This window comes from Triticum aestivum, chromosome 4B (genome assembly GCF_018294505.1).
Source record: "Triticum aestivum cultivar Chinese Spring chromosome 4B, IWGSC CS RefSeq v2.1, whole genome shotgun sequence".
In the NCBI taxonomy this organism is placed as follows: Eukaryota; Viridiplantae; Streptophyta; class Magnoliopsida; order Poales; family Poaceae; genus Triticum; species Triticum aestivum.
In genome coordinates, this window is record NC_057804.1 from 171521918 (window position 1) to 171545894 (window position 23977).

A 23977-nucleotide genomic window follows, 5' to 3' on the forward strand; every position below is an offset into this window, starting at 1 on the left:
TTCTTACTGACCAGATGCTCCAACATCCAACCAGAATGATGTCAAGTGCCAGATCATGAGGTAACTCATATATCCTTAGGCAGATTTCATCCATGCTTGAAATTCCTCTTCGTCTATTAGGTAGAATCAGGTTCCAGCAGTCCAGTGCAAAGTTGCAATCCCAAAAAAGATGTATGACCGATTCTTCTGTTTGATCATTGCATAGGGCACAATTATAATCCTCCTAGTGAGGTTGATGTTGGTGGCTAGTGGAGAAGAAGGTTGCGGAGCTCTATGGTTGTTTCTCCCCTAGAGCTATGGACAACTCATCATTCCCGTCTGCCTTGCCCACTGTGATGTCTACCGCTGAGGGCGGGATCATTGCCGTGGATGTGCCTCCGGTGCTGCAGGTGATGCCCGAGCTTCAAGTGTTATGTGTGAGCTCTGATTCGCCTCTATCAGTGAAGCATATGATGGTGGACACGCATGCAACCACGTGTGAGGGACATGATTCAACCTTGACATGTGAGCTGAGTGAGGTGAACTCGCCTGCGTGCTCACATGTGGCTTCTGCTCCCATTCCACCCCCGCCGACGGATAATTCCAATGCTCTCTTTACAAAAGAGCTTTGTGACTTGCTCGCAAGCGTGGAGACTGTTAGCCCTGGAACTGGAAGGGCGATTGCTTGCCTCCTGATGGGAACGACATTCAAGGGCAAATACAAGAAGGCAAGTGATTGCCCTCGGACTGGTATAGTGAAGGAGAAGTCACTAAGGTGCAAAGGCAAGAAGAGTGGCGCCATAGGTAAGGCGCCCGCAGCTGCTTACTGGATGATCCTGGTCCCTCGGCTCATCCTCACGGTTTGGGTCGTCATTGTGGTTTTGGCGTGCTCCATTATCTTTTGTCGGGATGTTCTTGTCGGGTTCAAAATTGTGGTGTACAAACATGAGGAGTTATTGTGTGTTAGGAGGCTTTGGCGGGTTGCACGTGTGCTCGTGGGGTCATGATTGGTGAGTAACCCAATTATGGTCTGATTGTATTGGTTTTAGCCCGGTTTTTCATAGATTAACCGGGCAATTCTCTTCTTCTTAATTAATCGATGAGGCAGTTATTTTGCCTCCGTTTCAAAAAAAATCCTCTAAGTGCATGGATCTTCTTTTCAAGAGGTTCCTGGTATTGATACGGTCATAAAGCAGTAACCAGAAAAAGAATATGTGCCTCAGTTGCGCATCAGATTTCAATAAGGATCTGAAGATCGGGTGGCAGGTACTCGGTCTAATTATGGCTTTATACATCTTTAGAACCGAGAAGTTGCTGGATTTCCATGGATTTCCCCGTTTGTCTCGTCCTTGCAGTTGTCCCCTATCCTGTACTTGTGACTGCGGCTGTAGGAATTGCTGGTATGCTTGGGAGGATAGAGGGAGTTGAAACATGTCCTCTAAATTGGGAACTTCCAAAACTTTCTGCAGAAAGATATCTGTACTGTAGAATGAGGCTAGTTGTGGGTAGCTGATCTGCATCGCTTGACCCTTCCATTTGTCCTTCCAGAATGCAATTGTGTTGCCTAAACCAGCTACACACAATGGCTCCTCTTTACATAGAGGGAGTAATTTATGCACTGCTTTCCACCAGAAAGAGCTTGTATGTCTGTCATCAAGGAGATGTTGTGTGTAATATGATTCCCATAGAATCTGTCTGGGTCTATTATCCATGAGACACGACAATAGTATTGAAGCATATGGATCATCATAACGGTTTAATGGTGTAACAAAGAGCACTAACAACTTATGAACTCTACCTAGGTTCCTACAAGTCCTTTTAGAGATTCCACTATGAATTACATATGAAGTGAATCTACAGTCTGAAACACGTCTATGTACATTCGTATGTACTCCCTCCATCCGGAAATACTTGTCATAGAAATGGATGTATCTAGATGTATTTTAGTTCTAGATACATTCATATTTATCCATTTCTCCGACAAGTATTTCCGGACGGAGGGGGTAGTATGTAGTGGAATCTCTAGAAAGATCCATGCACTTAGTCCAGGCCTCTTGCCGGGTAACTCTGAAGCCACCGTCTAGGCAACATCTGTCGCTACTCCTGTCCAGTTGATTAAGGGATGCTGATAGTCCAGGCCTAATACCAAACAGACCTCGCAGCAAGCCTAACATCTAAAACCCGAGACCCCAACTAAGCCACTTGCGGGTATGGGGCACACACTGGTTCGGCACGCTCTCAGAGGCCACCGCCGTCAACTGCCACAACTCCATCTTCAGAGTTGTACGGACGCATCAACCTTGCTCGGTCTAGCTGTCGTCGACGCCACCACGACGCCAAACAACGCTACTATCCTGCGCTCGTCTATCAACACACGCCCAACAGTGAGACCCCGCTGCTCCATGCCACTGAGACCCGCCGTTATCGACGTGTCTGATGCAACAACGCTCCTCCTTCACGAACACCACCTGCTGCCACTGGTCCATCCCCTCCACCTGCAGTTCCTCTGCACTCCCAACCAAGCCCCAGTGTCCCTGACGACACCTCCAGGAAGGTCACAACGCGAACAGCGCCGCTGCCGCCAGATCCGAAGAGAATTGAAGGTTTTCACCCGAGCCGGGATTGGGGTGGCTAGACTGGGCCCTCAGCTGCGCCTTCATGAAGGAAAGCGACGCCCGTGGACGTCGCTGCCGTCGGGCCGGCCAGACCGGACAAGGTCTCCCCCGGGCCCAAAGTACACCATCGGGGCTCACCATCACCAGAGCCTGCAGCTGCAAACCACTGGGACGACGAGAGAGGCAACGGGAGAAAGGGGAACCTCCAGATCTGACGCAACGGAGCACCCCGCCACGGTTCGACTCCACCAGCGACCTGCCACCCGCGCAGCCGAGCACGCTGGCCAGCGTCACCTATAGACGTTGCCAGCCGCCGGACGCCGCCGCCTCGCCGACAGGGCTGCCGCCCAAGGATCCACAGGCCACCGATGCGATACTCCGGCCTGCACGCCGACGGGGTTGATCCGGGCGCCGAGATACCCGCCGCTACCTTCCCCGGCGCTCGCGCGAGCTTTGCCGGTGGCCATCTCTGGTGGCCGCGGGGAAGGGAAGGGGATGAGGGGAGGTGACGCGGCGAAAGATCAGATCGGCCCCAAGTCGCCCGGGGGGGCGACGCGAGGGCCGCATTTGTGCCCTCGGCGCTCTGCACTGAGAAAATAAGAACATGCCTTGGTCGCCATATACTCGTACCTGGTCCAAAATTTTCCATCTAGGCATCATATCTTTGCGTGGAATGGGTGATGTGAATTTGCTACCGACTGGCCATAACTATTAAGCTGTACCAATGGACCCCCATCGATCGATGTTGCGCTGCTACGCACACCTTGTAATGTCACTGACCGATGCACACCCCGGTGAACAGTACAATGTGGTTGTTGATCTACATTCGTTTGAAATGATTTACTAGTGGTACTCAGCAATGAAGAGGGGGAGGCGGAAGGGCGTCATTGGCCTGTTGGGCAGGAAGAAGAGGATCGGATTCCAAGGACCTTGATGTATTATTTTTCTATTTTGTAGGAATGTTTTTTTACGGGTTAAATTTTGTACTTCTAGTTTTGACCGATACTAGATTTGAGGTTTCTTTTTTTGATCGTACTCTCCTGATTGGATGTATGCTTTGTTCTTCTCTTTTTTATATAAGGCTGGTCATAGTGGGGAGTAACTTAGACTAGTAACATACATATGTTACTAGTCTATGTTACTACCTTCATAGTGGGTAGTGTCATAGGTGTGGTAACATAGTTGCCTTCATTTATTACTTTGTAGACTCATTATGCATTGGAAACCGCTATGTGATGGTAACATATTATGTTACTCTATTTGCCTCTCTCCTCATTAACTACTTGTCACATCATCATTTTTGCTTATGTGGCATCTATGTTACTATCTATGTTACTCCCACTATGACCAGCCTAATGACATGCGGTGCATGATTCTAACAAATTCTCTTTCTTCCTTTTAACATGGTATCAGTTTTACCTCGATCATACCTAGCCGCCTCCGCTTCCGCACCTACGCGCCGTCCCCGGGGCGGTCGGCCTTCATGATCGCCGCCCGTACCTAGGGTTCGTCCGCTGGTCATATTGACTGGCTGCCCTAGAGTCTTTTCACCCGATCTCTTGATCCGGATTTTTCTTTCTCCCGCCGGTCACCTTGATCGGCGGTTTCTTTTTGTTTTTCGATCTATGCTTGATTGGTTTGCGTCGGTCATCACTGTCGTCGACACCCGTGCGCCTCTACTTCGGCACCGGCGAGACCGGCCGGCTCCTTCATTGACCCGACGACCTCGCGCGACAGGCGCCCCCTCACGGCCGTCGTCTGCGCGCCGGCCCGCCCGTCGATCTACGCCGGCCGTCTCTGCCCTGCTCCAACCGGGATTCATGCAGCGGCCCATCATAACCGTCGTTCGCGTGCTAGCCCGCACATCGATCCATGCCACCCGCCTTCGCCGAGTCTACACGATGGCCCTGTTGTCTGCCTCGCCGGCTTCGTCCCCGGCTGCGTCGGGCCAGCTGCATCAGGCTCGTCGGCTACCTCAGCTCGGGCGCCGCTACTATGTTGGTTGCTCGGGCCTCGCTGCCTGGGCGCCGGCGCTGCTTTGGCAGCCCGGGTGCTGGTGCTGACACGCTCATCCGCACGACGTCCCACGCCGTCCGTCGTCGCCAGCTTCATCTTGGACTCCGCCGCCACCCCGCGTCCACCGAGCGGCGTCTCTTACCTTGCGCACGATCGGCTTGATCACCCGCTCGCCGCCGCGATTGGCCTCATCTACGCCGCGCGACTGACCTGTCCCGTTGGTTGTGCGTGCGGGACCAGTGAAGATCGTCCCGAGATCAGCGCGCCCCTCCAGCGGCCGAGCAACGGGCTGCTGCAGCGCCGCCGCCCCGTGGTTCTCGGCACCTCGTTGCTGTGTCGCCCCTTCAGGCCATAGCGCCGCGATACGTGGTCCTCGCCTCCACCCCGAGGCAGTCTCCGCGGTTGCACCGACTGCCCTCCGCCGCTGCGCCGCCCCTTCGGGTTGTAGCGCCGCGGCCCGCGGTCTCCGCTGCCGCCCCGAGGACTTCTTGTCGTCGCCTCGACCTAGCCGCCGTCGCTGCGTCGCCCCTTTGGGCCATAGTGCCGCAGCCCACGGTCCACTCTGCCGTCACCGCGTGTCGACTTCTCGTGGTACGCACCGCGTCGCCTCTGTCGGCGTGGGAATGCCACCGTCCGCGCCGGTCTCCGTCACACTGGCGGGTTCCTCGCCTACTTCGAGCACAGCCGTCGCGTTTCTAACTTAGCCGCCGCCGCTGCCGCTCTTCTTTGGCCGCCGCCGCTGCTACACCCGTAGCCGCCGCCGCCCATCCACCCTCCTTCGTCTTCGTCCAACACCAGCCTGTCGCCAGCGTCGCCGTCATCTTCCCTGACCACTTCCAAGCATCGTTGGTGACATCGGCCCCTCGCCGATTGGCGCCACAACCGTCGTCGAGTCTTCTTCTCTGCTGGCCCTCCTACCCCTCGACATGGCGTACAACTCGTGCAGGTCCCTCATCTACGCATGTCCGGTGCCAGCAACACCGATGCGTGTCTTCGTCCACGACGTGTCCCCGGGCCTAGCAAGCCTGGTGCGGCGCTTCGTCAACTTCGTCTTCATCCGTCTACGCATACTCGGTACTGGCAACACCGATGCGTGCATTCATCCATGATGTGTCCCCGGTCTTGGCAAACCCGGCGCGACGCGTCGTCAATACCATCTTCTCCCAGACGCACCACTACTTCGACACCACTGCGCCCATGACTAACTCGGCACCTCCTTGTGCCCGCGGCTTCACGGCGACTTCCTCGACACCAGCTACCCTGACTCAATATCGATCACGGCATTCTTCGCACGGCTACACCACCTACGCTCTCGGCTACCTCGACAAACGACACAAAGGGCTACCGCATTGCTTGAGCAATCTCGCCGGTTTTCACTCCAACCATGACTTACGTGATGCATCGACCATTACGATTATGGGGGGTGTCCGTCGGCTTGCCTTAGAATTTTTCTCCAGTCTCACCATCTGCGTCGCTACCGTTGTGACCGTGGAAAATGTTGAGTATAATGTTTATTTAGAAAACTTAGGATAACGTAGGATTTGTTCCTACCTTAACTTGTACTCCAAGATGACCATGTACTCTTATATATATGCCCATGAGGCTCAAGCAATACAACAACTATTCCATCAGTCATTTTGTTAGAGTTGTGTCGAATATTGTGTACAAGGTAGGTTATAGTTGGACTTGTAGTTGTATAGTGTTTACATAGGATGTGAAGTCGTGTCCTAGTAGGACACTTGTATCCTAGGCCTCTCATATATAGCGGGGGTAGACACACGATGTAACCTATGCCAACATAATAGCATAGGCGCGCAAGGGGAGCCGGCGGTGTGTGCCGGCGCCCGGGTGGCCGGTGTGCGGTATTGTGACGGTGTCAACGGGAGGAGCGCCCGTAGTTAAGCCCCGGGGATGTAGCCACATCGGTGAACCTCGTTAACAAATCTCGGTGTCGTGCTCGTGTGATGATTGCTTGGTCCTCGGATGATTGACGGTATCCCTCGGATTTATTCTAACAAGTGGTATCATGAGCAAGGTTCGAAGAGGCTGTGGATTGTTGATCTAAAGGAAAAAGTCTATCAAGAGATATGCGTACATCAGGAAGGCTAAGGATTTGACAAAGCAAATAGCTAGCATTGAGAGTTGAGCCTAGGAGCTACACCACGTGAAGACCAACATTGTTTTGGTTGAATTGCTACTAGCACTGGGAGGTGACCACGTTAGGTTTACTTATGTACTTTGGCATCGTGGAAAGAAGCTTGGTTATTTTTGCAAGGTCAGCCGTACAAAGAATCATGACGCCATCGGGCATCGGGTTTGAGGTGGAGAAGTTCATCGGAACTAGAAACCTTGGGTTATGGCAGACAAGGACGGAAGATTTGTTGGCACAACAGGGATGCTTGAAGGCATTGCGGGAAGTCAATTCAGCTAAGATGGAATTATCACGTGATGGATGGAAATTCGCGAAAGATGATTTGGGAACCTTGAGCGTGTCATATAGTCGAACGAGTTCGGCTAGGTCGGACCGGGCAGTCTGACGGGATCGACGCAAGTCGGTTGGTACAGAAGACGGTGCGGGATCGGCGATGATGATGTAGGAGCGTGATGCTGATGGTGACCGACTTCTGGGGCGTGGAAACACGTGGCGCAGGCCCCGAGGGCTTGTGTGGCTTCGACAAGACTATGGCGCGGGGTTGATTCAAGACGGTGCACATGAGAGCTTGAAGTCAACGGGGCGTGTGGGTGTACTGATCATCTACCATAGAGTCATGTTGAAGGTGGAGCTGGATTGAGGGGCTACGGTGTAAGGATCCAGGAAATCGAAGCCTATTCAGCAAACGGGAAAAAGCGAGTGACACGTAGTTTGGACTAGAGCCCAGTGGTCTGATGGAAGCGTGAAACTCGTCATCGGTCGGTGATGATCGATGGTACTCTGCAGTGGGGGTTGAGTGGTGTGGGTTCGCGACCCTTGAGACTCGACCTGGACAGCGGAGGCTCGACGCGGTAATAGCGGCGAGGTGTGCGCTATGCATGGGACATGGAGACGGGCCAGGGCTCTGGTGGTCATACATGTGGTGAGACAACTGCGAATTTGACTCGGGATGACTACAAGCAATGGTGAAATTCCTTCAAGTTTCAGACAGACATCAAGAAAGGAGCGGTGATGTTGAGTTCAGGTAACTCTTATGTGTGACACCCAATATGTGAGTTGTTCACTTTCACGCAGGTCAGTGATCAGTGTGTGATGGCGTTGGATTGATACTCTGGAAGTTGGGAGCGCAAACTAGAGTAATGTGGAACTTAATTTCGCTCGAGTGTTGACTGTGGTCAAGAAAAGAAGGGACTACAAGTTGCAGGTGGAGTCACATGGAGTCTTTGGAGTAGCAACGGTGCTCATGGGATAAACTCAAGTTCAATGTACATGGAAGTTTGACGCATGGACGAATCCAAGGTGGTGAAGAATATTCGCCAAGGTGGAGTTTCTTAGAGTTGTGTCGAATATTGTGTACAAAGTAGGTTACAGTTGGACTTGTAGTTGTATAGTGTTTACACAGGATGTGAAGTCATGTCCTAGTAGGACACTTGTATCCTAGGCCTTTCATATATAACGGGGATAGACACACGATGTAACCTATGCCAACATAATAGCATATGCGCGCAAGGGGAGCCGGCGGCGTGTGCCTGCGCCCGGGTGGCCGGTGTGCGTTATTGTGAGGTGTCACGGGGAGGAGCGTCCGTAGTCAAGCCCCAGGATGTAGCCATATCGGTGAACCTCGTTAACAAATCTCAGTGTCATGCTCGTGTGATGATTGCTTGGTCTTCGGATGATCGACGGTATGCCTCGGATTTATTCTAACACATTTTTCTCCCTTCTAACAAGTAGCAAAACCAGATTTATTTGTGATTGGTCGTTGATATCCTGGCTTTTGTTTGGCTAGCGCGCTTGGCGGTTGAGAAATCATATCACGAGTTCACGACGGAGTTTGTGCCCTCGGCGTACCGTAGAATAAGCACGCGTTCATGGACGCTTCAACCAACCATAGAGTTTGACACGTCGATCGATTGGCCAATCGTTGACGCACTGCGACATCGCCATTAATCACCGGTGCCGCTCAAGCGCGCCTATCCTGTTCCCGGCGACAGGCTAGCTCGAAAGCGCTTGGTATAGCGCAGTGCATGCGCCGCGTGCTTCACGTGTTTCTTGGTCCACCTGAGAAATGAGTGACCTTTATCCATGTCCACATATATCCACCTGGTCCCTCTATCCCACGTAACCAAGCCCATCCCCATAGCTAGCGTCGGTCTGCGCCAACCTAGCTGGTTAAACGCGTACAGTGGAGAGGGCAATGGAGAAGAGCAAGGTACCTCTGCTGGAACCTGCTTGGCCGCCGGCGGACATTGATAGGCGGAGCAGCGCCGGGGGAGATGAAAGTGAGAAGGAGGAAGGGCTGGGGCAGCGGCTGGTGGAGGAGAACAGGAAGCTGTGGGCGGTGGCGGGGCCGTCCATCTGCACACGCTTCTCCACGTTCGGACTCACCATCATCAGCCAGGCCTTCATCGGCCACATCGGACCCACAGAGCTCGCCGCCTACGCGCTCGTCTCCACCGTCCTAATGCGCTTCAGCATCGGCGTCCTGGTAATTCGCAGCTGTTCTTTTTCTTGTTCTTCCTCTTTCGATCGCTTTGTGAATACATCGTCAATCATCGTCTGTAAAGTCATTTGATGTGCTTATTATAGTCACGTAGTGTCACTTATCGAAAGTACACTAAGCATCATGGACATGTTTGGACTGCAGATGGGCATGGCGAGCGCGCTTGAAACGTTATGTGGTCAGTCGTACGGTGCCAAACAGTACCACATGCTAGGAATCTACCTCCAACGCTCATGGGTCATCCTCTTCGCCTGCGCCGTCGCCATGCTCCCCATCTACCTCTTCACCTCCCCGCTCCTCGTCTTCCTCGGCCAGGACCCTGCCATCTTTGCGGTCGCCGGCACCATCGCCCTCTGGTACATCCCCATCATGCTCTCCAGTGTCTGGTCCTACACGCTCCAGATGTACCTGCAGGCGCAGAGCAAGAACGCCATCATCACCTACCTCGCCTTCCTCAACTTCGGCATCCACCTTCTCCTCTCCTGGCTCGCCACGGCTAGGTTCCACCTCGGTCTCGCGGGGGTGATGGGCTCCAATATCATCGCCGTGTGGATCCCTGTATTTGGGCAGCTTGTCTTTGTCTTCTTCGGTGGATGCCCTCAGACGTGGACAGGGTTCTCATCAGCTGCATTCGCCGATCTCGGTGCTGCCTTCAAGCTCTCCATGTCCTCTGGTGTGATGCTTTGGTAAGCAAGAACCATTAACAACTTCACTCCCTGATTTTCAAGTTGTTCCGAGAAAGGGTTTCCCCCCGCTTTATATTATAAAGCCAACGACCAAGCATCCAACATAAGAGTACAGGCATCGAACAAGTCAACAAGTCATGCTGGGGGCACAGCGGAACAAGCCCCAAAAGAAGAAGAAGACAGAAAAAGAAAGCTAATCTGGCTCGGGTGGGGGTGGCGGAGGAGGAGGTGCTGGCGAGAGGGCAGCGGCCGAAGATCGAAGGCCTGCGCTGATGCTGTCAAGGATGTCCCGATCATGCCGCTTGCTAAGCGGTCTCCAGAGCTGTAAGAGGCCACACATTTTAAAAATCGCGTCAGTCGCACAGTTGAGAATCACACGCTCAATGACAAGCTTATTGCGGGAGCACCACAAGGTCCAAACAAGGGTCCCCAAAGCCACCCAAGTGGCGGCTTTCCGGGGACCCGGGAGGCTAAATGCCTCCCCAAACAAGTCCGGGAGGTTATCGTGGCACCAGTTGCCACCCACGACCTCCCGGAAGCAACTCCATAGGAATTGAGCTGCAGGGCAACGGAAGAAAATGTGGTTGCAATCTTCCGGGACCAAACAGAGGGGGCAAAGGCCATCCCCAGGGCCACTACGCTTGCGGACCTCCATGCCCGAGGGTAATCGGCCTCGAACCCATTGCCAAAGGAAGATGCGGATCTTCAGGGGAAGTTTGATTTCCCAAAGAACGGATAATTCCACCGGTCCCGGAGTGGGTACAATTTCCTGATAAAGGGACCTAGTTGAGAAGCGGCCATTCGGCTCAAGATGCCAAGATAGCGAGTCCGGCTCGGGAGAAGGAGAGCGGAGTGCAATACATTCGACTAGCCCGTCCCATTGTTCGTGTTCCGCCACCCCAAAGGTGCGGCGGAAGGTAACTACCCCCAAGTCTACTAGGGAAACCGCAACCGATAAGAGTGGGCGGGTGCAGATCGAAAATAATGAAGGGAAGCGCATGGCAAAAGAGCGGGGCCCTGCCCATCGATCTAGCCAAAAGAGAGTACCAGCACCGGACCCTACAGAGATCGCGGTCCCAATGCGTAGGACCGGCATCAGACGGATCACTGACTGCCAGAACTGGGACCCGCCTGTCCGAGAGGCAAAGGCCAAAGGTTGACCACGAAGGTACTTAGCACGGATAATCTCCAGCCAAAGGCCGCCCTCCTCAGTCTGGATCCGCCAGAGCCATTTCGAGAGGAGGGCGATATTCATCCGCTTGGATGAGATGACCCCAAGACCACCCTGGTCCTTAGGCTTACAGATTTCAGACCACTTCACCATGTGGTATTTCTGTTTATTATTCTCGCCGGCCCAGAAGAACCGAGAGAGGATTTTGGCTACCTCCTGATGGAGGGATTCATGTAAACTATAGAATCCCATGAGATACATCAGGAGGCTAATAAGGGAGGAATTCATCAGAATCACTCTAGCGGCCTTGGATAGCCATCTCCCCTGCCAAGGCTCCATCCGTGGTTGGAGCCTGGCAACTATAGGGCGGAAATCTTTCTCTAGTAGACTGTTATCACTAACCGACAAGCCAAGGTAAGTAGTCGGAAATGACCCCAACCGACAATTCAAGCGGTTGGCAATGTGCTGGGCTTCCGACGGTGAGTACCTGAGCACCATGACCTCACTTTTGGCAAAGTTGATCGTGAGGCCCGACATCTCCTGAAAACAAAGAAGGAGAAATTTGAGGTTCCGGATATCCTCATCCGAACCCTCTACCATCATAATGGTGTTGTCAGCATATTGGAGATGGGTCAGGCCTCCATTGGCCACAAGATGGGGGCAAATCCCCCTGATGTGGCCTGCCTGCCTTGCCAAATCAAGAATCGAGGCTAACGCATCAACCACAAGGTTGAAAAGGAAGGGGGAAATCGGGTCCCCTTGACGGACACCTTGTCCCGTAGTGAAATAGGGCCCAATTTCCCCATTGATATTAACGGCAGTACGACCGCTCGTCACAAGCTGCATCACCCGAGCCACCCAATGGGGGTCGAAGCCATGCTTAAGCAATACTTCCCAAAGGAAGGACCAATGGACGGTATCATATGCTTTGTGAAAGTCGATCTTGAAGAACACCGCACGAAGGTGTTTGGTCTTGACCTCATGAATGATTTCATGGAGGATAAGGACCCCGTCAAGAATATATCTACCTTTCGTGAAGGCCGATTGGTTCGGGTGGTGAATCCGAGGAGCGATCAGGGCCGCCCTAGTGGCGTACCCTTTGGCCAGAATCCGAAATATCACATTAAGGACGGTGATGGGGCGGAACTGCCTAATGTCGGCAGCTCCGGGACTTTAGGAATCAGGGAGATGATCCCATAGTTGAGACGAGACATGTCCAATGTCCCCCTGGCGAAGTCCCTAAATAATTCCAGGATGATCTCCTTGACCATCGGCCAGAAGGCCTAGAAAAAACGGACTGGAAGCCCATCGGGGCCTGGGGCCGAAGCCGGGTTCATCGATTTAACGAACGCTTCCACCTCTGCGGCATCAAATGGGGCCAACAATGCCGCATTCTCCGCCGGGGAAACTAGCTTGTCATGTGACCAAATATGGTCGGCCAGAGCGACACCGCCCCTGGCACGGCCCATAAATAACGACTTATAAAATTCATCCACCAAGGCGCGAATCGCTGGTGGATCCTGAAACAGATGGCCGCCCTCCCATAAAAGGGGGATGGAGCAACGTCTCCTGCGGCCGTTGGCGATCGCCTGGAAGTAAGCTGTATTAGCATCACCAAACAGTACCCATTTTATGGATCCGCGTTGGCGCCAAAATTCTTCCTCCTTAGAGTAGATCTCCATGAGGGACTCTTCCAGGTTGTATCTATAGGCCCATTCCTCAGCGGAGATCCCTGAGGTATCAGCGCGCAGGTCCAGCGCGCGGATTTCTTCGAGAAGGGAAGCCTTTTGGACCCGAAGGTCCCGCCCAACATTGGCACCCCACCCCTTCATGAATTGCCTAGAGCGCTTGGACAGGTGATGCCACTCATCAAGGAGCGACATCGCCCTATGGGGTTCCACTAAAGCCGAGGCCCAGTGGGACTGGATGACGGACATGAAGCCCGGCTGTCGAAGCCAAAAGGTTTCGAAACGAAACCGCGGTGGGGGGCGAGGCCTCTCATCACGAGAGGACAAGAGAAGGGGTACATGGTCCGACCCGATGCGCGTAATGGCCTGGAGAGAGGCTAGGGGGAACCGCAACTCCCAGTCGGGGGAGACAAATACTCGATCAAGCACACTAAGGGTTGGGTTAACATGTCTATTGGTCCAGGTGTATCTCGCCCCAACCCTATCTAACTCGAGCAGCCCTAAGTCTGCTACCCAGTCGTTGAAACGACGGATTTCCGTGAGGTCAACCCCTGCGTTGCTCTTCTCCTCCGCTGAGCGAAGGAGGTTGAAATCTCCACCAACCACAACCGGAAGCGTCGCGGAGGCAATCTTAGTGTGGAGTTCGTCCAGGAAGGCAGCCGACCTACTATGATCGGCAGGGCCATAGACCACAATAACCTCCCATTTGAAGTTAACATCACGCTCCCACAGCTCCATACTAACAAAGTGGGATCCACGATCCATGGATCCCACCTCAAAGGTGGCATCCTTCACACCTAGAAGGATCCCACCGGAGTGTCCAGCCACTCCACTAGACGGTAACCAATGCCAGGCGAATAAGTGACGGCTCAAGCGCTCAAGCTCGGCCAAAGAAAAATCCAGCCGCAGCATTTCCTGAATCGCAACCACATCCACAGATTCGTCGCACATGTAATCAATCAGTTGCCTACGACGGCCATCATGGCCGAAACCCCGTAGGTTCCAGAATAACGCACGCATAACTATTCGCAAACAGGGTCCTCCAGGGACCCCACTATGGAGTTGGCACTCAGGGCACGGCGTAACTGACCAGTCTGCGAACGGGTCCGGCCACGGACCTCCTCGGGGGCTAGGTCCCGAGTCGATGAACTATGCGTCGGGCGCGGAGTCGGGGGTGTTATTTCATCGGCCGCAGCCGCCGCACAAGCCCGAGCTGCCGCAAGCCGCCCCTCCAAGACCTCCTTGGCCTGAAGGGAGGCAATTTGTTCTAAGGGGGGACCTTTCTCCCCCTAGAAAACTATGGCGGAATCCGCTGCGACTTTCGCTAAGTGACCCAACGGAACGCCCGCAAGGGCCGAAAAGGAAGTATCCTCAAACATCACATCCTCATTGCGGAAAGGAGCCGGTGTAGGGTGGGAAGATGGACCTGCATCAAGGTTCCGCTCCACGGCACGGCGGGAAGCCTTCTCCACAACGGTAGGGGAAGAACCCACCAGGGGGGTCGCCGACCCGAGCCGCGCACTCTTCTAAGCCAACGTCGCCGGAGTGGAAGTCGACCGCGGGCGCCGCTTGGCCGCGGGAGGGCGGGGAGGGGCGACCCGCGCCGAGGGACCCGAAGCCGGCACCGGTCCGGAGAGCTCGGGCAGGGTCGGTGGCATGATGAGGACAGCGCCGGACAGTTCCTGGGGCAGGGCAGGAGAGGAGGGACGGGGAGAAGATGCTGGGATCACCTCCATGCCCACGCTGCTCGTGTCGCTAACGCCACCGTCAGAGGACGAGACCTGCGCCTCCATGAAGATTGGGATTATGGCACCAGGAGGTATGGAAGCCACCTCATCAAGCATGGCAGCGATTGCCGCGATGTCCTCCTCCCCCTCACTCGAAGCATCCGCGGGGAGGACCGGGGTGATGGTCTTGGTGCGAGCCGGAGGGACCGCCGCATCAGTCCGGGGCAAGGCACCACGGTCCTCCTCGGATTCTTTGTCCGAGCGCTCCAACGCCGGGGAACGGCTCCAGGGGTGGTGACGTAGATCACACCCAGAGGGGGGTCACCATCACCCTCACGGCCCGGGTCGTCCTCCGGGTCGGAACCATCCACGGGGTCCACAGGGGAAGCGGACAGTGCCTCTTCGACGGAGACGCAGAGATCGTAACCAGCATCGTTGAAGAACATCCTGAAGGTCATCTGGAGCTTGGATGGGTCCGGTGACTTGAGCTGGACACGCACAGCCGGCCCCTTGAGCAGCGAGAGAGGATCAATCGACACAATCTTGCCCAGGAGCAGGGACATGCCCCGGATAGCCCCCTCCACATGAGCGATGGGAGGAAGCCCACGAATCTGAACCCACATGGTGGAGAGGGAGGCCACGGCGAGGGGATCCACTGATGGCACCGATATGCGCACCTTCAGTTGATGAAGAGCTAGGGTCAACTCCGCACTGTGAGTGCCGTAGCGAAGGCTGACAGGATCAGGGAAGACAGCGGTGAACTCCCGATCAGAAATGGGAGCCACCTCCCAGTCCCAATCCGGGTTGAACAGGTGGCGAAGCTCTTCATCAATGATCCCCGGGGACGCCATCTTGCCGTCAAGGACGGAGATGAGAGCAGTCAGGAAGGGGGAAGCTGCCGGCACTGGGAGATCCATCTGGAAGAAGCCCAAATCATCGAGAGCGTAGCCAAAGAGGCCAAGGACCCCTGTTGACGGATGATCAGGGCAGAGCGCGGCGGGGTGGTCGGCGCGCTTGCACTTGAAGCAAGCGGGCGGCAGAGTGCAGTCGACCTGGCAATGCCCCTCCTCCCCGCAATTGAAGCACGTCACCGCCGGGGCCAGTGGACGGGGAGTTCCCGCCGTAGGCACAATGGGGGGGTTGGAGATGGAGGATGCCGGGGCGGATGCGGCTGCGGCTTGCTGATTCGCGGCACGTTTCTTCTTATTCGCAAAGGCACCACGTCCATTGCGGTTGTTGGGGCCAGGAGGCGGAAAGTGCGCCTGACGACGCGGGGGATCATAGTGCCGCGGGGGGATGCCTTAGAGAGGCCGGAACGCACTGGAGAGCGGGAACGGCGAGGTGGAGACCGGCGGTCCCGGTCATGGCCACGTCCGCGCCATTGCTCCGGCGAGCGGTCCCGTGGGTCAGCACCACGCCGCCCCCCATCAGATGCGGACGCCGCCCCCTTGCCCTTGAGCATCGAGTCGTGGAGCTCGGCCTCCCGGCGAGCCCCATCCGACGAGGGACGGCGCGAGGCTTGGGCCGCCCCACTATCACGGCTATCGACAGGCCGCTTGGGCCGAGGGGCGCCGTCACCTTGCTCGCGAGCCAATGGCGGAAGGGACCCGAGAGGGCGAGCGGGAGGGCGGGGAGGGAGGGGATGGCGGCGGAGATGGGATCGGGGTGGGGAGGGGAGGAGGTGGGTCGAGCCCTAGCGAGAGGGCAGGGGCGAGCTCTAAGAGCGGCCCGACCGCCTGGGCCAGGGAAAGAGGCAGTCCAGCAAGGGCAGGCCGAACGGCAGAGGCCCGGGACGGCCCAGGATCCCCACCTCCCCCCACAGGCCCAGAGAGCGGGCCACAGGAAGGCCGAACCACCGAAATCGACGGCCCACCTAGGCCCAGCCCACCACCCGGCCGAGGGAGGGGAGGGAGTAGGGTTTCCCCCCTAGGAAACCAGGGCGCCGCCGCCGGCGAGGCATCGCCCACCGAAGACGCCGATGGCCGGAAAGGCCGAAACTTGCGGCCGCGAGGGACAACCCCGGACGAGGTCGCACCAGTCAAGCCACCCGCAACCGACGTCGGAGGGAACGAAGAGACGACCGCCGAGGAGGCGCGCCATGAAAGCGCCGTGATGGAGTCATGTACCTAGGGTAGGGTCACAGACCTGATCTAAGTACCCTGCCCAAGGACACCCTTAGAAGAGGTCACCTTCCAGTCGACCAACGAGGGACCCACTCGACTGACTTGAAGGACTCGACCACGAAGACTCACTCGACTACCAGGAGTTCAAAAGGCACTCTGCACTGCAATGGCCTGTAGTTAAGTAGACTTTATGGTAGTTAAGACACTTTATGTGGGACGTTACCAGTAATGCCCCGGACTTAATGTCCCTTAAACCCTTCATTACGTGGGCTGGCTGGGGTCCTGGCGCACTCTATATAAGCCACCCCCCTCCAGAGGCAGAAGGGTTCGGCACCCTGTAACTCATATACACACAATCCACTCGACCGCCTCCGGGCTCCGAGACGTAGGGCTTTTACTTCCTCCGAGAAGGGCCTGAACTCGTACATCTCTTGTGTTTACAACTTCTCCATAGCTAGAACCTTGCCTCTCCATACCTACCCCCCACTCTACTGTCAGACTTAGAACCACGACAGTTGGCGCCCACCATGGGGCAGGTGTTTTTAGCAATTTTGTGGAGAAGTTGCGATTCTTCCGAGTACTTTCATCATGGTGGCTGCTGGAGTTTTGGTCGAGGGTCGAGAGATCCGTCTCGGCGCTCTCACCTTCATCGCCGACGACTCCGCCTGGCTCCAGGAGGCTCCACTCGACGTTGATGCGCTCCCCGTCCGCGGTGCGACGCATTTTCACGCATGTGTCCGCGGTGTTCTGCTGCGGCAACCATCGACCCCGTATCGGTCGACATCCCCATCGACCACCCTCCCGGTCTCCCGCCAGCGCAAGCGCTCGGGCCGGTCGAGGATTCAGCGGTGGGTGAGGCACGCGGTAGCTCGCCAGACAGCCACCACCCAAGTTGCGGCAATCAAGCTCGACGAATCTCTCTACGGCCTGTTTGATCTGTCGACTGGCTCCGTAGAGACCGCATCCGAGTGCGATAGCAGTGATCCAGTGGCGGAAATCATGATGGTCGACGGGCCCCGCAGTCCCCCTGGCTTCGCCCGTGATGGTGGAGCAGGCGACGGAGGCGACCCCGCACGAGACCACGAAGAGTACCAGCCCGAGCCACTCGACTCTCTGCAAAGAGAAGAACTTAGCCGCAGGAACGTGGATGTCCTGCGTACTCCCATCGCAGGAGAAACCCCCGAGGCTCGCGCCTTGGAGGAGGCACGTTTGGCCAATTTGGCCGAACGCACTCGACTGGAGAATCTTCAGCGAGCACTCGACGAGCGCGCGCGGCAACGAGTTCCCGACACCAGTCAACGTCAACTCTTCCCGCCGACTTAGGTATATCGAACCCCAATCCAGAATTTGGCAGCTGCGACCCGTATAGCAGAGTCCATCCAGCCCTCTCAGTCGGAAGCTGGCAGAGGCTTGATGCAGATCAGGGATCTGCTCCGGGCAGCAGGAGATCAGAATTCGGCCGTGTCGCAGTCGCGCAACAGAATTCACAGTCGATCCGTCGCTGCGAATACGGTTCAGTCGGCTCACAGTCCCAGATCGCCTCCGCAGCGTGAAGGGCGCGAGAATCTACGAGACCAATATGGTGACCGACTCGACCGAGATGATAGGCGTCGAGTACCCAATTCCCCTCCGAGGGGTGGGTCTTACGCTCCTCGGCAGCAAGATGATAGACGTCAGCTCAGTACGGGGCGAAGAGTTCCAGTCCACCCCAGAGAACCAGGCTTCGACGCGCGATCCATTATCATGCAAGGTTTGGTCGACCGGAATAGAGCCCATCGAGGCGGACTCGACAGAGATGCGCCCACAAGCAGTCGAGTGCATGTTTCTGGTCCTGAATGTTTCAGCAGAGCTATCAGAGCCGCAGTTATCCCTCCCAATTTCAGGTTGGCAACAGGAGTCAGCAAGTTCACTGGTGAGTCTAAGCCTGAAACTTGGCTTGAGGACTACCGAGTGGCGGTTCAGATTGGTGGTGGGAACGACGAGGTGGCCATGAAGCATTTGCCCCTCATGCTGGAAGGTTCTGCCAGGGCATGGTTGACTCAATTACCTCCTAGCAGCATTTACACTTGGGAAGATCTGTTCCGAGTGTTCATCAGAACGTTTGAAGGAACTTGCAAGCGACCGGCTGGACTGACGGAGTTGCAAGTCTGCGTGCAGAAGACCAATGAGACTCTCAGAGAGTATATTTAGAGATGGATCACTTTGCACCATACTGTGGAGAATGTGTCTGATCATCAGGCAGTCTGCGCCTTTAAAGATGGCGTCAAGAACAGAGAATTGAGTTTGAAGTTTGGTCGAACCGGTGACATGACCTTGAGTCGGATGATGGAGATTGCTACCAAGTACGCCAACAACGAAGAAGAAGACCGACTCCGAAGCGGCAAGCACAAGCCGAGTCAGTCGGAAAAGGGAAACGCCAGTCGGAAACAGAAGCGGAAGGCTGAACCGGCAGCTCCTGGAGAGGCTCTGGCCGTGACTCAGGGAAAGTTTAAAGGGAAACCAAAAGGATCCTGGAACCCTAAGAAGGTAAAGGATAAAGAAGGGAACGACGTGATGGATATGCCGTGTCACATCCACACGAAGAAAGACGAAGAGGGGAATATCATCTACCCGAAGCACACCACTCGGCAATGTCGACTCCTGATCCAACAGTTTCAGGGAAAACAGTCTAATAACAAGGAGAAGGAGTCGGACAAGGCCGAAGACAAGGAGGACAGTGAGGAAGGATATCCGCATATCAACTCTACTCTGATGATCTTTGCAGATGTGGAGAGCAAGAGTCGATTGAAAGTTATTAACCGTGAGGTGAACATGGTTGCCCCAGCAAAAGCAAATTATCTGAAATGGTCCCAAACACCCATCACCTTCGACCAATCTGATCACCCGACTCATATTGCCACCCCTGGGAGGCAAGCTTTGGTGGTCGATCCAGTTGTTGAAGGCACTCGACTGACAAAAGTGCTTATGGACGGTGGTAGTGGGCTGAATTTGTTGTATGCAGACACACTGAAAGGAATGGGCATTCCGATGTCCCGATTGAGCACCAGTAACATGAGCTTTCATGGAGTTATACCAGGAAAGAAAGCCGAGTCACTCGGCCAAATAGCTCTGGACGTGGTGTTTGGCGATTCGAAACATTTTCGCAAAGAGAAGTTGACGTTCGAGGTCGTGGATTTTCAGAGTGCATATCATGGCATTTTGGGGAGACCAGCTTATGCACGGTTCATGGCTCGACCATGTTACGTGTACCTCAAATTGAAGATGCCCGGCCCCAAAGGAGTGATCACTGTCACCGGTGATCGGAAAAAGGCAGAAGAGTGCTTCCAGAAAGGCTCAAAGATTGCTGATTCCCAGGTGACGGCGGTCGAGTTCGAAGAATACAAGCAAAATGCAGATCTGAGTGACTTGCTGCGATCCAAGAAACCCGCCACAGAGTCTGCATTTCAGTCGTCCGGTGAGACGAAGCCTGTTCACATTCACCCGACCGACCCCGATGCAGCTCCGACCCACATCTCCACAACACTCGACCCAAAATAGGAAGAAGCACTCATCCAGTTCCTCCGTGAGAACTGGGACATTTTTGCATGGAAGCCCGCTGACATGCCAGGTGTTCCCAGGGGACTAGCTGAGCATCGCCTAAGAGTCGACTCATCTACAAAACCAGTCAAAGAGCATCTTCGGCGGTCCGCCGTCCAGAAGAGAAAAGCCATTGGTGAGGAAGTGGCTCGACTGTTGGCGGCAGGATTTATCCGAGAGATATACCACTCCGAGTGGCTCGCTAATGTCGTCATGGTTCCGAAGAAGGACAAATCACTCCGAATGTGCATTGATTTCAAGCACATCAACCGGGCTTGCCCGAAAGATCATTTTCCTCTCCCTCGCATAGATCAAATTGTTGACTCGACCGCGGGATGCGAGAGACTGTCTTTTCTAGACGCCTACTCCGGGTACCACCAGATCCGTCTGTATGGACCCGACGAGGTAAAAACAGCTTTCATCACTCCATTCGGGTGCTTCTGCTATATCACCATGCCATTCGGCCTCAAGAATGCCGGAGCCACATTTATGCGAATGATTCAGAAGTGTCTACTCACTCAAATCAGTCGGAATGTGGAAGCGTATATGGATGATATCGTCGTCAAGTCACGAAAAGGTTCCGACCTGCTCGCTGACCTCGCCGAAACATTTGCCAACCTCAGAAGGTATGATATCAAGCTCAATCCATCAAAGTGCACATTCGGAGTTCCTGGTGGCAAGTTACTCGGTTTTCTTGTTTCCGAGCGAGGGATCGACGCTAATCCAGAAAAGATCGGCACTATTCTCCGAATGAAACGCCCTGTGCGAGTGCACGATGTCCAGAAGCTTACTGGATGCTTGGCCGCATTAAGTCGATTCATCTCACGACTCGGTGAAAAGGCATTGCCTCTTTACCGACTGATGAAGAAGGCAGACAAGTTCGAGTGGACTCCAGAAGCTGATGCAGCGTTTGCCGAGCTAAAAGCTCTGCTCTCCACCCAGCCGGTGCTTGCTGCTCCAATCAGCAAAGAGCCTCTGTTGCTCTATATCACAGCCACAGGACAAGTCGTCAGTACTGTGCTTACGGTCGAGCGGGAAGAAGAAGGAAAAGCTCTCAAAGTTCAGCGCCCAGTGTATTATTTGTCTGAAGTCTTGACTCCATCCAAGCAGAGATATCCTCATTATCAGAAGCTTGTGTATGGAATATACATGACCACAAAGAAGGTTGCTCATTATTTCTCTGATCATTCCATCACAGTCGTCAGCGACGCTCCACTATCAGAGATTTTGCACAACAGAGATGCAACTGGTCGAGTGGCTAAATGGGCGATTGAACTTCTTCCCCTTGATATCAAGTTTGAGGCAAAGAAAGCCATTAAGTCCCAGGCAATAGCAGATTTCCTCGCCGAGTGGATTGAACAGCAGCAGCCGACTGAAGTTCACTCGGAGCATTGGACCATGTTCTTTGACGGCTCTAAGATGTTGAATGGTTCTGGTGCTGGGGTTGTCCTGGTTTCCCCCAGAGGAGATAGGCTCAGATATGTGCTCCAGATTCACTTTGATTCCTCCAACAATGAGGCAGAGTACGAGGCCCTCTTATACGGATTGCGCATGGCCATTTCACTCGGCGTCCATCGCCTGATGGTCTATGGCGACTCGGATTTAGTGGTCAACCAAGTGATGAAGGAGTGGGATGTGAGAAGCCCAGCCATGACTGGATACTGCAGTGCAGTGAGGAAGCTGGAAAAGAAGTTCGAGGGGTTGGAGCTCCATCATATACCCCGACTGAAAAATCAAGCAGCTGATGATCTAGCAAAGATAGGTTCCAGGAGAGAAGCCATTCCGAGTGGTGTGTTCTTGGAGCATATACACACTCCGTCAGTAAAAGAAGATCCTTTCACCGAAGAAGCTCCACAGCCCAAGAGTGCCACAGATCCGACTGAGGTTGAAGTCCCAGCAGTGGTCGACTTGGTCATGGAGATCTTGGTGGTCATTCCCGATTGGACAGTTCCATATATCGCATATATCCTGAAAAAAGAGCTCCCGGAGGATGAGGAAGAGGCTCGACAGATCGTTCGTCGATCTAAGGCCTTTACCGTAATCAAAGGACAGTTATACAGAGAAAGCGCGACTGGAGTTGGTCAGAAGTGCATAACGCCAAAAGAAGGTCGAATCATCCTTAATGATATTCACTCGGGGACCTGCGGTCATCATGCGTCCTCTCGGACTATCGTGTCCAAAGCATACCGAGCCGGATTTTACTGGCCAAAGGCGAATGAGATGGCAAAGGAGATAGTAGATAAGTGCGAGGGATGTCAGTTTTACTCAAATATGTCGCACAAGCCTGCATCAGCCCTGAAGACCATTCCACTCGTCTGGCCTTTCACAGTATGGGGGTTGGACATGGTCGGTCCTTTGAGAACAGGGCGAAGTGGCTTCACGCATGTGCTGGTGGCAGTCGACAAGTTCACCAAGTGGATTGAGGCTAAACCAATCAAGAACCTTGACGCCGGTACTGCTGTTAGCTTCATCAGGGAACTAATATTCAGATATGGAGTCCCTCACAGCATCATTACGGATAATGGGTCGAACTTTGACTCGGAGGAATTCAGAGATTTCTGTAACTCTCAAGGCACACGAGTCGGCTACGCTTCAGTCGCCCATCCGCAGTCGAATGGACAAGCGGAGCGAGCCAATGGCCTGATTCTCAAGGGACTGAAACCCCGACTGATGCGTGATCTCAAGCATGCAGCTGGAGCTTGGGTCGACGAACTTCCCTCAGTGCTTTGGGGACTGCGGACCACACCTAATCGGTCGACCGGAAGAACTCCATTCTTCTTGGTCTACGGAGCTGAAGCAGTCTTGCCGAGTGATCTTCTCCACAATGCTCCTCGAGTTGAAATCTACAACGAAGCAGAAGCTGAACAAGCGCGGCAGGACGCAGTCGACCTTTTAGAGGAAGAAAGGGAGATGGCTCTGATCCGGTCGACCATCTACCAACAAGATTTGCGTCGTTTCCACGCCAGAAATGTGAGAGGTCGAGCCTTCCAAGAAGGAGATTTAGTTCTCCGAGTGGATCAGAAGAAACAACACAAGCTTGCTCCTTCTTGGGAAGGACCCTTCATCGTCACCAAAGTTCTTCACAACGGGGCGTACCGTCTTTACAACGTCGAGCATAATATCGACGAGCCCCGAGCTTGGAACGCGGAACTACTCCGCCCATTTTACACTTAAGTTTTATCGCTCGGATGAGTTGCAATAAAGTACTTCTGTAGTTCATGGACCTCAAAATAATAGTGTCATAGTTCCTCCATAATTTTTTTCACTTTTTATTTTGTCCAATAAAATCCCCCCTCAGTGGGTGACTTAGCCGCGAATCCGTTCCGCCTAAGTTTGTAAAAAATCCTACCGAGTGGTGAGCCAGACTCCCACTCGGAGGCTTAGTTGCTAATCCGTTTCGCCTAAGTTATCAAAAATCCTACCGAGTGGTAAGCCAGACTTCCACTCGGAGGCTTAGCTGCAGTCCAAGTACTCGCCTAAGTTATCAAAATCCTACCGAGTGAAGAGCAAACCTCTCACTCGGAGGCTTAGCTGCAGTCCAAGTACTCGCCTAAGTTATGAAAATCCTACCGAGTGGTAAGCCAGACTTCCACTCGGAGGCTTAGCTGCAGTCCAAGTACTCGCCTAAGTTATCAAAATCCCACCGAGTGAAGAGCAAACCTCTCACTCGGGGGCTTAGCTGCAGCCCAGTGCTCGCCTAAGATATAAAAATCCTACCGAGTGAAGAGCAAACCTCTCACTCGG

General features: G+C 54.3%; 1 protein-coding gene across 1 annotated transcript in view; it reads left to right on the forward strand.

Moving 5' to 3' along the window:
* The first annotated feature begins 8895 nt into the window (after positions 1–8895).
* The window catches only part of LOC123091631 (protein DETOXIFICATION 21), a 33175-nt gene continuing 18093 nt past the window's right edge, over positions 8896–23977 (forward strand). Inside the window, exons 1-2 of the mRNA XM_044513197.1 lie at positions 8896–9247; positions 9407–9948. Coding sequence (XP_044369132.1) covers positions 8957–9247; positions 9407–9948 — 833 coding nt within the window. The 5' untranslated portion in view covers positions 8896–8956. The remainder of the gene's footprint in view (positions 9248–9406; positions 9949–23977) is intronic.